The sequence below is a fragment of the Prionailurus viverrinus genome, chromosome A2, assembly GCF_022837055.1.
Source record: "Prionailurus viverrinus isolate Anna chromosome A2, UM_Priviv_1.0, whole genome shotgun sequence".
Lineage (NCBI taxonomy): Eukaryota > Metazoa > Chordata > Mammalia > Carnivora > Felidae > Prionailurus > Prionailurus viverrinus.
The window spans coordinates 79,265,898-79,279,192 of record NC_062562.1 but is presented as its reverse complement, the minus strand read 5'-3'; the positions used below and the strand labels follow the sequence as shown (position 1 = coordinate 79,279,192).

General features: G+C 47.6%; 1 protein-coding gene across 7 annotated transcripts in view; it reads right to left on the bottom strand.

Annotated features, from left to right (window-relative positions):
• Positions 1–13,295, bottom strand: part of ATXN7L1 (ataxin 7 like 1) — a 247,649-nt gene that overhangs the window by 129,837 nt on the left and 104,517 nt on the right. Inside the window, exon 4 of one of the 7 annotated variants that reach the window (XM_047841336.1) lies at positions 6,514–7,493. The exons of the other annotated variants lie outside the window; for them this stretch is intronic. Coding sequence (XP_047697292.1) covers positions 7,408–7,493 — 86 coding nt within the window. The 3' untranslated portion in view covers positions 6,514–7,407. Of the gene's footprint in view, positions 1–6,513; positions 7,494–13,295 lie in introns of those variants that run through there. 7 annotated transcript variants of the gene reach the window in all.

Sequence of the window (13,295 nt, the reverse complement as noted above, 5' to 3'; positions counted from 1 at the left end):
TCTAGTTACAGCTCTGCCCTTCAGAAGTGACTTCAGTCCTTCTCGGCCTCAGTTTCCTCCTCTATTAAGTGGGAATTACCTACTTCACGGGGTTACTGTGTCGTGCAGATTAGACAGTGTGTGGAGGAAATACCCCCATGATCCCAGCAGGGATGTCAAGTGGGAGACGATGTGGTAAGAGCCAGTACTTCTCAAGAACTAGGTACTGGCTGACTCCCTCGTGGAGGACAGGGAGGCACAGAAGTGGCTGATCCTACCTACCTGGGCTGCTGCTGAGGAAATGCCCAGCAGCAGAGGTGAGGGGGCAGGTAGCCCTGAAAGCCTGCAGAGCGACAGCAGTTTCTTTCTCACTGCTCCTCTTGAGAGATCTCTGCATGCTCTTTCTTGCTACAAGCTGGTTGTGGGCCTGGTCCCGTGTTTATTCATACATTATTTTATCTTGTTTACTGAACACCTGCTACGTGCCAAGCACTGTGCCAGGGGTTGAGAACTGAATGGTGACCAAAACCAGATGAGGTCCCTGCCCTTCCTTCCCAAACTGATTTGGACTCAGGCTTGTGCACCGAGAGAGCTGGAGAACGAGCTTCATGCAGCCTCAGGGACAGAGGCAAATGTTGTGTTTTAGTGGGATCCTAGAGTTAGCCGAAAAATATCAACATGTTGAGGCCAGGTCTAATGAGAAGAAGAAAAGGAAGAAAAGGTAAACTCTCACCAACCCCCCCTTGGGTCTTCCTTACTGTGCCCCGACCTCAGGTTTCAGGATCCTACTCTTCACGACTTACCCGCTATTGAAACTAGCTCTCACCTAGTTTATTCATGGTAAGGGGCTTGGGGCGCTGGTGGAGCTACACTTAACAGGGGTGAAAGCCTCCAGGTAAAGGATGATGCCCCTGCTGGAGGGAGAGATGTCAGAGGTCACCCTCAAATCACCTAAAATGTACCTAAAATCACACCACAAGGGTGGTCACTTCAGACTGGCATTTCCAGGGACAACGAGGGGCAGTAAGTAGGGGCTCATGGCAGGGGTGAGTTCCCCTAAACAAACCTTTGTGGCCTTTAAAGTTTACCAAAGATCAGGGAGGAGGAAGGGCAAGAGCGGATGCTGTCATCAGGGTCCTGGCTTTTGTTTAGGGAAGGTGGGTTTGCAGGTGCTCATTCCGTCACTAAAAGCAATTGACTAGAAAATTAGCTACATAAACAAAAAGCAGGGAAAAAAGAAAGAGCAGATGATTTCAGTAGCCAGAACCCAGAAAAGCTCCACCCCCAGGCCCACAGTTCTGACCAAGCTGCCAGACAACCCCACTGGGGAATTTCCAGCTGGATCTACGATTTTCCTCCCACTGAGAAAACGAAGACGTATTTTGTTAGAGACAACTCCCCGCCAAAGCTGAATTCCGGCAAGACTATAGGTAATATGAACCCCGAGTGGACTCATTAAAATAGAAGTTTCTATTGTAAAATAGATACTCAAAACCATACAAAACAAATGGATCGCACCGGGATTGATGCAAACGGGCAAACGCCCTAGGAAGCACCCGCCAGATGAAGGGAGAGGACTTTGCTGGCCACCCCAGAAGCCCCTCCACGCATCTGTCCCAACTGCAGCCCCCCTCTCCCCCCAAAACAACCACACTCCTAACTTCCAGTCTTCAGTTCCTTGTGTTTACTTATGGTTTCATCACCCAATGTCCTTAGCCACTGTAGGTTAGTCTTGCCCATATTTTAGATGTCTTGTAAGCTTCTTTTAAGGTTCTCCATCTCTGCCTTTTCCTTACAAATTATCTGTTGGAGACTCAGGCCACCTAACCTGCCGTTCTCTACCATCTGGATTTTGCCTTGGTACATGCCAACATGTCCAAATGCACTCATTCTTAAATTTTCCTTTTAATTTTTGAGAGAGAGAGAGAGAGAGAGAGAGAGCGCGCTTAAGTGAGGTAGGGACAGAGAAGAGGGAGACACAGAATCTGAAGTAGGCTCCAGGCTCTGAGCTGTCAGCACAGAGCCCGACATGGCACTCGAACCCACAAACAGTGAGCCGAGGTCGGACGCTCAATCAACTGAGCCACCCAGGTGCCCCAAATGCACTCCTTAAAGCAAGTAATCACTTGCTTGAGAAAAACCCTGTACGCAAGCCATGTTCTTAAGGAGGGCACACCCCACCACACTCACTTTCCCACAAGAATGGTGATGAGATAGGAAGAGAATGTGATATGGGGGAGCTTTCTGTGGAACTAGTGATTTATGACTTTTTTTTTCTTTCTGCAATTGGAAGTCACTGGGGAATCCTTCTCTTTAATGCCTTTCAATATAGTTTGCTTTAGTAGGAAACACATTTGGAATGGGGTTTGGCATCGCGCTCTCCTTCAAGGCCTGGGGTTGTATACTGTTAAGTTTTATCAAAGATGATTGTATAATAGGATCCTGGATGTAGCAAAACCCCAAGGAATGTAGACCACTAACCAGACTCCCCAAATATAATAAATATAAATGATGGATGAAGGGAAGATTAGATCTGGCCATTTACTTATGGTTTGGAGCAAGAAAAGTTACACTTACAAAGTTTTTCCTTTCTCTAATCTCAGCAGACCGTCCCACAAACATAATCATTAGCATTTTCAAAGGCTTTATTAAATATTGACTTAATAAGAGCTCATGCACTTAATGGTGACCTCCAGATGTCCCAAGTCCAGCACCTTAAATTGCTTACTCCAGGGCTATGGGACCCACAAAATAGACAATAGAAATGAGCAGTGTTATTGTACTAGGAGATGAGAGGCTTTTTTAACACTTAAAATTAAGGGCGCCTGGGTGGCTGAATTGGTTAACTGTCTGACTTCAGGTCATGATCTTGTGGTTCGTGGGTTCAAGCCCCATATTGAACTCTGTGCTGACAGCTCAGAGCCTGGAGGCTGCTTAGGATTCTGTGTCTCCTCTCTCTGCTCCTCCCCAGAGATGCTCTGTTTCTCTCTCTCTCTCTCTCTCTCTCTCACACACACACAAATAAACATTAAAACAATTTTTTAAAAATCAAATACATGTGGGGTCTGTTTTGATTTGCACAGAAAGAAAAAGCTCCCAAACTGATGGATACAAGAAAAACTTCAAAACTCAAGGCACCCTTCAAACTCAACAGGCTCCCCACCCTACCTTCAGAACTTTATCACTGCTGTATAGAGCCACGGAAGGGCCCTGAGAGACATCAGAGGGGAACACAAGAAATTAAGCAGAGGCCCAAACTGATCACATTCTGATTCCCTGTCCATATTTCTTTCCTTGGTTCTCCCAGGGGTTTTATTTGTGAAGGAAATGAGGATGGTGTGTCCTCCTCTCTGGTAACAGTAGGGAGAATGCAGGAATGGGAAGGAGCGGGGAGAATCGGGAGAACTTAATGCACATTCGATAGACAGAATGTTTTCTTTCCCGGGCTCAGGAGTTTTCTTTTCTTTTCTTTTTTTTAAGTTTATTTATTTATTTTGAGATACAGCACGAAAGAGAGAGCAAGAAAAAGCATGTATGTGAATGGGGGAGGGGGTGGGGAGAGAGAGAGAGAGAGAGAGAGAGAATGCCAAGCAGGCTTTGTCAGCACAGAGCTCGGCGTGGGGCTGGATGTCACAAAATGTGAGATCATGACCTGAGCCAAAATCAAGAGTCACAGGCTTTACCGACTGAGCCACCCAGGAAACCCAGGAGTTTTTCAAATCTGTTTGCAAGATTGGGTTCCTGTTCTTAGAGTGTAGATGGTAACTGAGTTCCAATTTGGTAAGTTTTCACAACGCTCTAGGGTACAATGATGACAACGGGTGCGTTAAAAATTCGAAAACCAAATTAATTTGAATTCACTTTCACTGAAAAGGCAAATATGATTCAAAAGCTTTTTTTCTTCCCAGGCCAACTTTCTGAAAGATCTGATACTCCTTGGCACTCCTTCCTTCCCTGGGCTCTGTGACACTGTCCTGCTGGGTCTGAGCCCGGGTCTTCCCAGCTGCTCCTCTGCGCCCATCTCTGGAGCACTAGGACTTCCACAGAGCTCTTCCTCGAACCCTTTTCTTGTCCTTGTCCACTACTCCAGACCCAGCATGGGATCCTCTCTTCCTAATTTTCCCAACTTCAGCCTTGAAGAGCCACCCAGCGTCTGACCTTCAGTGTAAGCATGTCATGTGCATCATGGCATTTCATCTTCACACCTCCTCTCCGAGAAAGCATTTTCTACATTTTCTATACAGGAGATGTCAGCCGGGAGAGGGCAGGAGCCAGGCGAGGCAGAGCGGAGCTGTGGGCCCATTTCCAGGCCCAGGTCTAAAGCACCACGTTCTTCTGTCTGAGGTGGGAGATTTTGCCCTCGCGTTTTTGGACATCAGAAGGACTCAGGAGCTTTGGGGTTTAATTCTCTGGTGGATCAGAGGGAGGACAGATCAGTGGTCACAGGTTCCAGCTCTGTTGCCCCGGCCATGCAGCCGTGGGAGAGGGTCCTGCCATGTCTGTAACAGCCCCACCTCCCCCACTGACCACCCAGCTTCCCCATGAGGGGCTACACCGGAAAGTGGGTGTGAGGTCTCTGCTTAGTACCTCTCACCTTTCCCAGGCTGGAATGTAATGGAACTTCCGGGGACGGCGCCATTTACACATGGACCAGGGCCTGGGCATTTCTCCTGGGCAAACTGTGTGCATCAGTTCATAGGAAACCACTTTACTGACTAAACGTTTGAATCACAGAAAGTTCTGGATCTGGGATATGTGGGGAAGAGGCAGAGACATACACGGACCCGTCTTTAGATGGGCAACACGCTCTTGAGTCATTGTGCTGAACAGGCACTAGAGAGGGGATTGCCAAACCCTCCCTGAGCCATTTTAAAGTTTTCTTGAAGAACACCTCCTTACTCCACAGACCCATGTTCCACACCACCAACTACTACATGGAAATGAAATAATCGGTGGCTTTTTCTTCTAGTTTGTTCTGAACTTTGTCAGCCAGGTTTGGAGCATGGGGGTCGGGGGTGAAGAGGAATGTGGAAGTAGCCATTGGACTTTCATGTACTCCTCACGTCTTTCTTTAGTAATCTCTACACCCAATGTGGGCTCGAACTCATGAGATCGAGGGTCGCATGTTCTTCTAACTGAGCCAGCCAGGCGTCCCTCGTCATGTTTCTTAACTTATCGAGAGTCAGCCCTAAGATGGTAAGTGTGGGGCTCAGGTTCAGCCTGGGCTGCTCCCTCCCAGGGCCCGCACACAGACAGACTGGCTGGATCAGGGCCTGGCAGGGTGAGGCCTAAGCCGCCATGTTGGAGGAGCAGCCACTCCAAAGCACCACATGCTCAGCTAGTGTGCATGCGTGTGTGTATGTGTGCGTGTGTGCGTGTGTGCGTGTGTGTTAGAATGACTTACCCTGTGTGGATGGTCGTGGTAGAAAGTGAGACGTAATCAAAGAGACCCCAAAAAGCTAACAGCAGTGAAACTGCCCTTGGATGGATCTCACACAGGTTCCTGCCCATACATCCAGCCCTGTTCCTCCTACTGGAACACAGGGAGTTAAAAATGAAACAACCCTGGAAACCGAAACCTAATTATCCATGGCAATTTAATAAATAACTAAGGTTTACTAGGGCTTATTAAAATAAATGTTTAGTGTATTTTCTTATGCTCTGACATTCACTTCTGTACTTGTCAGCACCTGCTGGCAGCAGCTGGAGTAATCTCACCAATTTCGTTGCATGTGCAAATCAATTTGATTTTCCCCAAAAAGATAAAAATCAGTAATGTGATTAAGTTACAATTAAGGCATGTCATTGAAAGCACAGACAACATGAAAAGGCTGAAGAGGACCTGTCCTGAGGTCACCAATGACTTCCTTCTGTCCGAGTTAAAAAGATCCATGCCCCCCCCACCCCCCCACCCCCCATTCTCCTGGCCTGTTCTGCTCTATGTGATGTTGTGGTCCATCAACAAGCCTCCTCCTACTTCTTGAAATTTCCTCCTCTTTTGGCTTTCATCATGCTACTCATGTGCCTGGTTCCCCTCATGGCTCTCACAGTGGCTCTCTAACTGTTCATCTAGCCATTTGTTCATCCAACCATCTGTCTGTCCATCCATCCTTCCATCCATGCATCTGTTTGGCCATCCATCCGTTTGTCCTTCCTTCCTTCCTTCCTTCCTTCCTTCCTTCCTTCCTTCCTTCCTTCTATCCATCCCTCCAACCTTCCATCCAGTCATCCGTTTGTCTATCCATCCTTCCATCCTTCCAACCATCCCTCCATCAATCCAATAGTGACCAAACACTGGAAAAAATGACAAAATCTATTTACATCTGTTTTTACAGTTAAAAAAATGCTTATAAGTATTATTTCATTAATTTCTCATCACAACCATGTGAGGTGGCTGTTGGTACCCCCATGTTAGAGATGAGGAAACAGGCCCTGAGAAGACCTGTGATTTATTTACAACAGCACGACCAGCAGGTGGCAGAGTCTGAACATGAATTCTGGTTTTCATCCCAGTAAGAATTCACAATGGCACTCTCCTACATACTGGTCAAACATAATTTCTCCACTAGTCACACTGTTCCTAATTAAATGTCATGATCCAGTCAATATATATTTATTGAGACTGTGCTAGGCTCTGGGGGATGCAAAACTGGGTCCCTTCCCTCTCACAGTATGTGGCCTGGTGGGGGAGATAAATATTAATCATATGGTCACACAATGAACATTTGTTTTTGAGGTAGAAGAGAGTGCTGACTTAGCTATGAAAACCAGACAACTCTTCCAGGAGGAAGCAATCATTAAGATGCATTCTGAAGAATGAGTCAGAGTTAGCTTCAAGAAGATGGGAAGAAAAAAAAATCATACAGAGGAGGAAAAGCATGTGCAAAGGCCCAGTGGCAGCAGGACCCAATGTGTGCTGACATGCTGAAGGTCAGCTTGATTGGCATATAGAGTGAAAGGGGGCCTAGCAGAGGATGTGGTTCAGACCATGCAAAACTTTATAGCCACGATAATCATTTACTTTTAGCTTAAAAGCAATGGGAAGCCATAAGTCAAGGGAATATGATTAACTTCACTTTTTGATTCTGACTTTTGTGCGTGGAATGGACTATAGGGGAGCAAGAGTGGAAGCAGGGAAAACAGCTGAAACGCTTTTGTACTTTTCCAGGTGAGAAGTGATGGCAGCTTGGACCAGGGTGGTGGTGGTGGAAATGGAGAGAAGAATCCCACAGATGCCCTCTGCTCCGCTCAAGCCCGTTTTCTCCCTAAACTCTGTCACCAGAGTGTGCTCACAAATTTGCAGTACATGGGAGCTTGTCCATATTGCGGGGCTCTGCTGGAGTCTCCTCTTCCAAGAAGCCTTCTCCAGACAATGCCAGTCCTCCAAGAGCTTTCAGATGTCGTGTCTACCTTCTGCACTGCCCATTCTCACATCTGATTCTTCTCTATGGCTTGGCTGCTCTCTGGTCCATTTCTGGAGATGCCTCCATTTGTCTTGTTGTCTTGCTTTCTCCCTTTGGAAAGTAAATGCTTTGTTGGCATTTGCTGAATGGTATCAACAGGGCTCCTTTGGAAATTACATTTGTAAACGATTACTCACGCCAACTGCCTTATCTCTTTTTCCTAAATTAAACACTGGTTGCTTAAATCTGTCTTCATGATCTTGTTCTATCAAAACGCATGTCTCAATTTTTCTATAATTTCCTCTAAACTCTTTCCCACATTCCTCGTAGCAGAAAGCAGTTTCAGAGGGAACCGAGTGAGAGGGCGGGGTGGGGGCCGGAGTGTAATTAAACCGGGGCTGTCTGACCAGAATTCCCATACCTTTTAATGGGGTATTTGATTAATCCTTTCCACAGGCACCATTATTCATGCCTTGATGGAATCTCATTTTATAGCCCTTAATACATGGGCCCAATTTATCCACATCACATTGTATTCTAATACTTGTCATCCAAGTTATTAGCTATCTCCTTCTTGGTGTAAAATCATCAGCAGGTTTGATTAGCTTATTCCCCGGGGATGATAGGGGAGATAAGAACAGACACAGTACAATATGACCACCAACGGTTCTGCAGCTTAAGACTGCTAAACAGGATCCATTCACGCAGCCCGGGTGGCCAAAATAAACATGTACCCCCATGTGTGGTCTCTGTGTGGGACCCAGGAGCCAAAGCCACGAGGGGTCGACTGCTGCTGTGCCTAGCGGTACTGAGCCATCATCCCAACTGGGGTCGATTTAATAAAAAAGAGTGGGGCTCCCCTCTCCTGCTTCCTAACATGCCCCACCCCCTATTTATCCTTCCTGGAAGGCACAGCCCAGAAGCTCCCCTTTATTGCAGGACACCGCATCTGCCTGGAGTTGCTCTTCTTTGCCTAGGGGGACCCGGGTAGGCCAGACGACCTAGACGATGCCATTGCTGTCAATGGCTCCTTCTCCAGCAGGAGCCCCTGCTTCCTCTTCTCTGGAACCAAACCTGAGCCTTGGGACTCACAGGTGACTTCAGTCCCTTGTAAGCAAAGTAGTCCTGGGCCTGAAGAGACCCCTACAGGAGAGTGGGTTCAAAGCCCACAGAGCTTCCAGTGCCCCTTCCTCTCCACAACCACCTCTCCTCAGTCCGATCAGGCAAATTTGCCACAGCGCCCTTCGGAGTCCTTTTTAAAGCTCCTGTCATCCTTTCCCAAAAGGCCCCGTATCAGTTATTCTTGTGCTTTTCTGGGCCTGGCAAGAGGAGGATGAAAGGAACGTGCTCTGTGGCGGCATGCCTCCTTCAAGAGGTGATGCCTCATTCCCTTCCCCTTGAGTGGGGGCCAGCTGGAGGGACTTGTTTCAGCATTCTGACTTCCTCGCTCTCAGGTTGTTGGCTCTGGGGGAAGTTAATTGCTAGGTGGCGAGCAGCCCTGTGGAGAGGCCTACTACGGCCAGGTGAGGGCGCCATCTTGGTAGAGACAAGCTTCGGCCCCAGCCAAGCCTTCAGATGACAGCGGCTCACAGATGACAGTTTGACCGCAACCTCATGAGAGTCCCTGAGCCAGAACCACCCAGCTACACCACTCCAGGTCCGTGACCCACAGAAACTGCGGAAACTGTGTAAGACAAGACATACTTGTGGTTTTAAGCTGCTGGATGTTAGGGTCATTTGTTACATAGCAATAGGTTACTTCTGCATTCTCGTCAGAGGAAGGTCTTAGCCGCTCTTACCCTTCAATTGCCTTCTTAGGTTCCATTTTGATCTCTTCTCTTTGTTCAGGGAGTCTTGTATCCCTGGGGCACCCTCTACTGACCTGTCCCTGGCCTCTACTGAGGGTCCTCACAGTCTCAAGGACTCTTTCCTGAAAAGAGGGGGGGGATGCATGGCTGCGGGGAGTGGGGGAGCTTCCCAGTGGCCTGGGTTTGGGAAGTCTAGCTCTTTGCCTGCCGTCCAAAGTAACATCTGGACTTAGCACAACTTTTTTGCAGAAAGCAGCCTTCCTCAGCCCATGAAACTCCCTCTGTGTTTCTGAATCCCGTGGGCCTAATGACTTCAGTCAGGGCGACAGCCAGCATGAAAAGACTTCGCAAGGAACTTGTTCCCTTTTGTATCATATGCTCATCTCCTGTACCCTTTTTGCTCATCTGCAGTTTCTGGAAAAGATCATGTCTCGTTTCAGCTTTGCAGTTAAGCACCTCTGACACTAAGTAGAGATTCCCAAAGTGGATGGAGGTACAATCTGGCTTAAGTGTTGCAAGAGTACCACCCTCTCCCACCCTCCTGGAGTGGGTGCATTCTGCCAGCAGAGACCACAATTAAGAAGAAGGTGGTGATTTGATTCTCACATCTCTCATAATTATACAAGGAACAAAATGTAGTTTTCTTTTTCTTTCTTTTCCTTTTAATGTTTATTTATTGTTGAGAGAGAGAGACGGAGTGCAAGTGGGCAGGGAAGGGGCAGAGAGCAAGGGAGACACAGAATCTAAAGCGGGCTCCAGGCTCTGAGCTGTCAGTACAGAGCTCGAACTCAGGATGTCAGCCTCGAACTCAGGAACCGCAAGATCATTACCTGAGCTGAAGTCGGACACTTAACCAACTGAGCCACCCAGGCACCCCCAAAATGTAGTTTTCAATTAAAAAAAAATCCAGGTTGCTTTTCTATCTATCAAATCCTGGTAATTTTTACAAAATCTATCTTAGTTACCCAGGGCGAGGTCAGACAACTACAGATGTTAGTCTCTCGGAAGTCTTGAAACAGGTGAAAGTACAGCCCTGGGCCAACAGCATCAGCATCATCCAGAGGTTTTGTGAAAATGCACATTCTCAGATCCCACTCCAGACCCATCGAATCAGAAACTCTGAGGCTGGGGCCCAGCTGTCTGTGTTTTAACAAGCCCCGGAACAATCCTGATGCATGGCTCAAGGTTGAGTATCACTGACGTAAAGGATTAAATATCTAAATTATTGATTCCTTCATTCATAAGACATTGACTGAGTGACTATTTGCCAGACACTCTGGGACAACAAAGAGGATTTATAAGGAACTCCTTCCTCAAGCAGCTCACAGTCTTCCCTTCTCTTGCTATATGACCACACTTGAAAAGAAAGCAGGAATTTGAAGACACCAATCCAAGGAATGGAAATCATTCTTTACATGTAACTCTTTTCAATGGACAAGAGGTATACGAAAATTGTCCCTGCCGCCCCCGCCCCCCCCCCCCCCCGGAATGATCATACTCTCAAAATCGTAACTTTTCCGAAGTAAATGTGTGTATTTAATATATCATGCACAGCTGGCTCAGCCTTTTAAGCTTAAAAAAAAAAAAAAAGATGATGTGATTTCGCCATGAATGAAATACAGAATTACCTTAAAGATTCACTTAGATTCACACCTGTCTTTTATAAACAAACTCATCTGTCGTTTCGTCCTCTTGATGAAGTAAGAGTTTCTGTAAATCTACATAATCATAACAGCTAAGATGTTCTGTGTGCTTCCTCTGGCTAGGCTTGGGGATATTTCTACATTTGATCTTCTCCTGACCTTATAAAGTAGATGCAGCAAAGAAACGCAGTCAGTAGAAGAACAGAGGCCGAACGAGGCAGGAAATAGGCCTGGACCCATCCCTTAACCTCACGCCAATTACCTTCCTGTGCTGTACTCCCAGCCCCGTTAGGTCATTTTGTTGCTCATTAAAACTACTGGTTAAATGGGAAAACATAAAAGGAAATACCACCCTCCCCTAATAGATTTCTAGTATGAAACCACTGGGTCAAGTTCAATAGAGGGATTTATTTTTAAATGTGAAAGGTCATGCTAGATTTCTCCTTCAGTACCATAGATAATTAGGAGCTGGCCATAAAGCCTTTATGGTGGCCTGCGAGAAATCTGCTGCATGCTCAATAGATCCAGCTTTGAGAAAATGCTCCACATTTGCTCTTTTCTCAGGGTGCCCCAGTGATGGTCAATGACTCACTGCAACACTATCAGGGCAGATGATTTTCCTGTGGTTAGCAATGAACTTGAGTTAATCCAGCCAAGCCCGGGCTCTTGTGACTGTAGCTGCCCAGTTAATCCGGCAGCCACGGGGGTGAAGGGGGTGACTGATGACCACACACGACATCAAAGCTGTCTGGCAGGACCAACAACACACTCAGACCCTGGCATGGGCACCAGGCCTGCCCTGGCTAGCAGAGTTCATCCGCCACATAGGACTATCCTTCATTTACACGGGTGTCACGGGTCACCCACGTTTTGGCAAGCGGGAGGCATCAGGAGGCCACATCCGCTTACTGCATCCTTGCAAATCACCTGGTGACTTCAGTTATACACCACCAGGGAAATGGAAAGTCCACGTGGGCTGTGTCGAAGGGTATCTTTCAAGCCATATACAGAGCATGCAACTTGAGGTGACCTGAAATGCATCCGCCTTTCCCACTGGCCTTCTGTCATCAAGGCTTTTTAGAACACAGAGCCCAACCCCTATCTATTTCTAATTCAGGGGTGCTTGCTGGCTTCTGCCGAGACACCGATTTGATTGGTGGCATTCTGTGGAGTTAGAGACATAAGAAGGTGAGCTCACAAATGTATGATTCATTTCAGGATTCTGAAATGAGAAACGCACCTATCAGTGGCACACCGGGGGCTGGGAGATTCTGAGAAAGCATTTCATGCATATAAATGGGACACCCGATGAAAAAATTTGCTCGTGGTGACAATCCCGGAGCCAGGGACCACCCCACTGTGCTCTCCACCCTCGTGGAGTGACGGCTCTGCGGGAAACCGCGGGGATTAGACGTTCCCGCGTTTGGACACCCATATGCCGCCTCATTTATCTACCTGTGACAGGGACAGTGCTGGAAGAGAATCAAAAGATGACAAATTGCTTCTGGTTTTAAAGGAGCTGTTCAGGCTGGGTGTATGCCCAGGGGGAACCGGTTCTCATGCCAGGAGCCATCACTCCATCCCGTCATAAGGCCACATTTTGGCAAACACCAGCCAGCAGATGACTGCTGTCTCCTTTCACCGGTGGATTTAAAGACACTTGCTCTGAAAGCCTGAAATCCAGTCATTCTGAAGCATGTGCAGCAGAGAGCGGTACTGCCCACACACTGCAGTGAGGCAGGACGGCAGGCGTTAGACAGGAATTCCAGATGAGAGGGATTTTTCCCATGTTGAGGCAGACAGATAACAGGGGAAGGATTCTGTAGGATTCCAGAGCAGAGATACAGTATCAGTAAATGATGCTGGGAAAGACAGACTTGTGTGAGATAAACGGACAAAAATTTCTAGGATGCCGGCCACTGGAATCTGCTTTTGTGGATACAGCCGGTGGTCCAGCCAACGCTAGCTCTCGTTTGGCTGTGACTCTTCTTCTTTCCAGCCGATGCTGCCTCTCTGGGAATGACCATGAAATCCATGGCCAACACACTCAGTCCTCTGGAGGTGAACTTTCCTCAGCCAATCCAGTTTGTGTTTCTTCTCCGCCATAGGCTGGCGTTCGCAGGGCTGGAGAAGCCCTCACTGCTTATGTAGAGAGATGTCGGGTGCTCTTGTCAGCGTTACACTCGTGTGTACTCATTTTAGCTTCCTGACCACCTCTAAGACAGGTACCGATATCATCCTCATCTTGTAGGTGAGAAAACTGAGGCATGGAGAGCTTGAGGGATGGGCTGATGGGGAGCAGAGCCATTAGTACACCAAGGCAGCTTGGCTCCAGGGTCTGGCTTGTGCCTAACCCCTGTGGTGCTTCCCTAATCCAGTCCTCTTTCAAATATAGCAACTGAACCTCACCACATGGGCACTGATTTGCCTAGGTCCTCCTCCTGCCCCAGGCCCAACCCTCT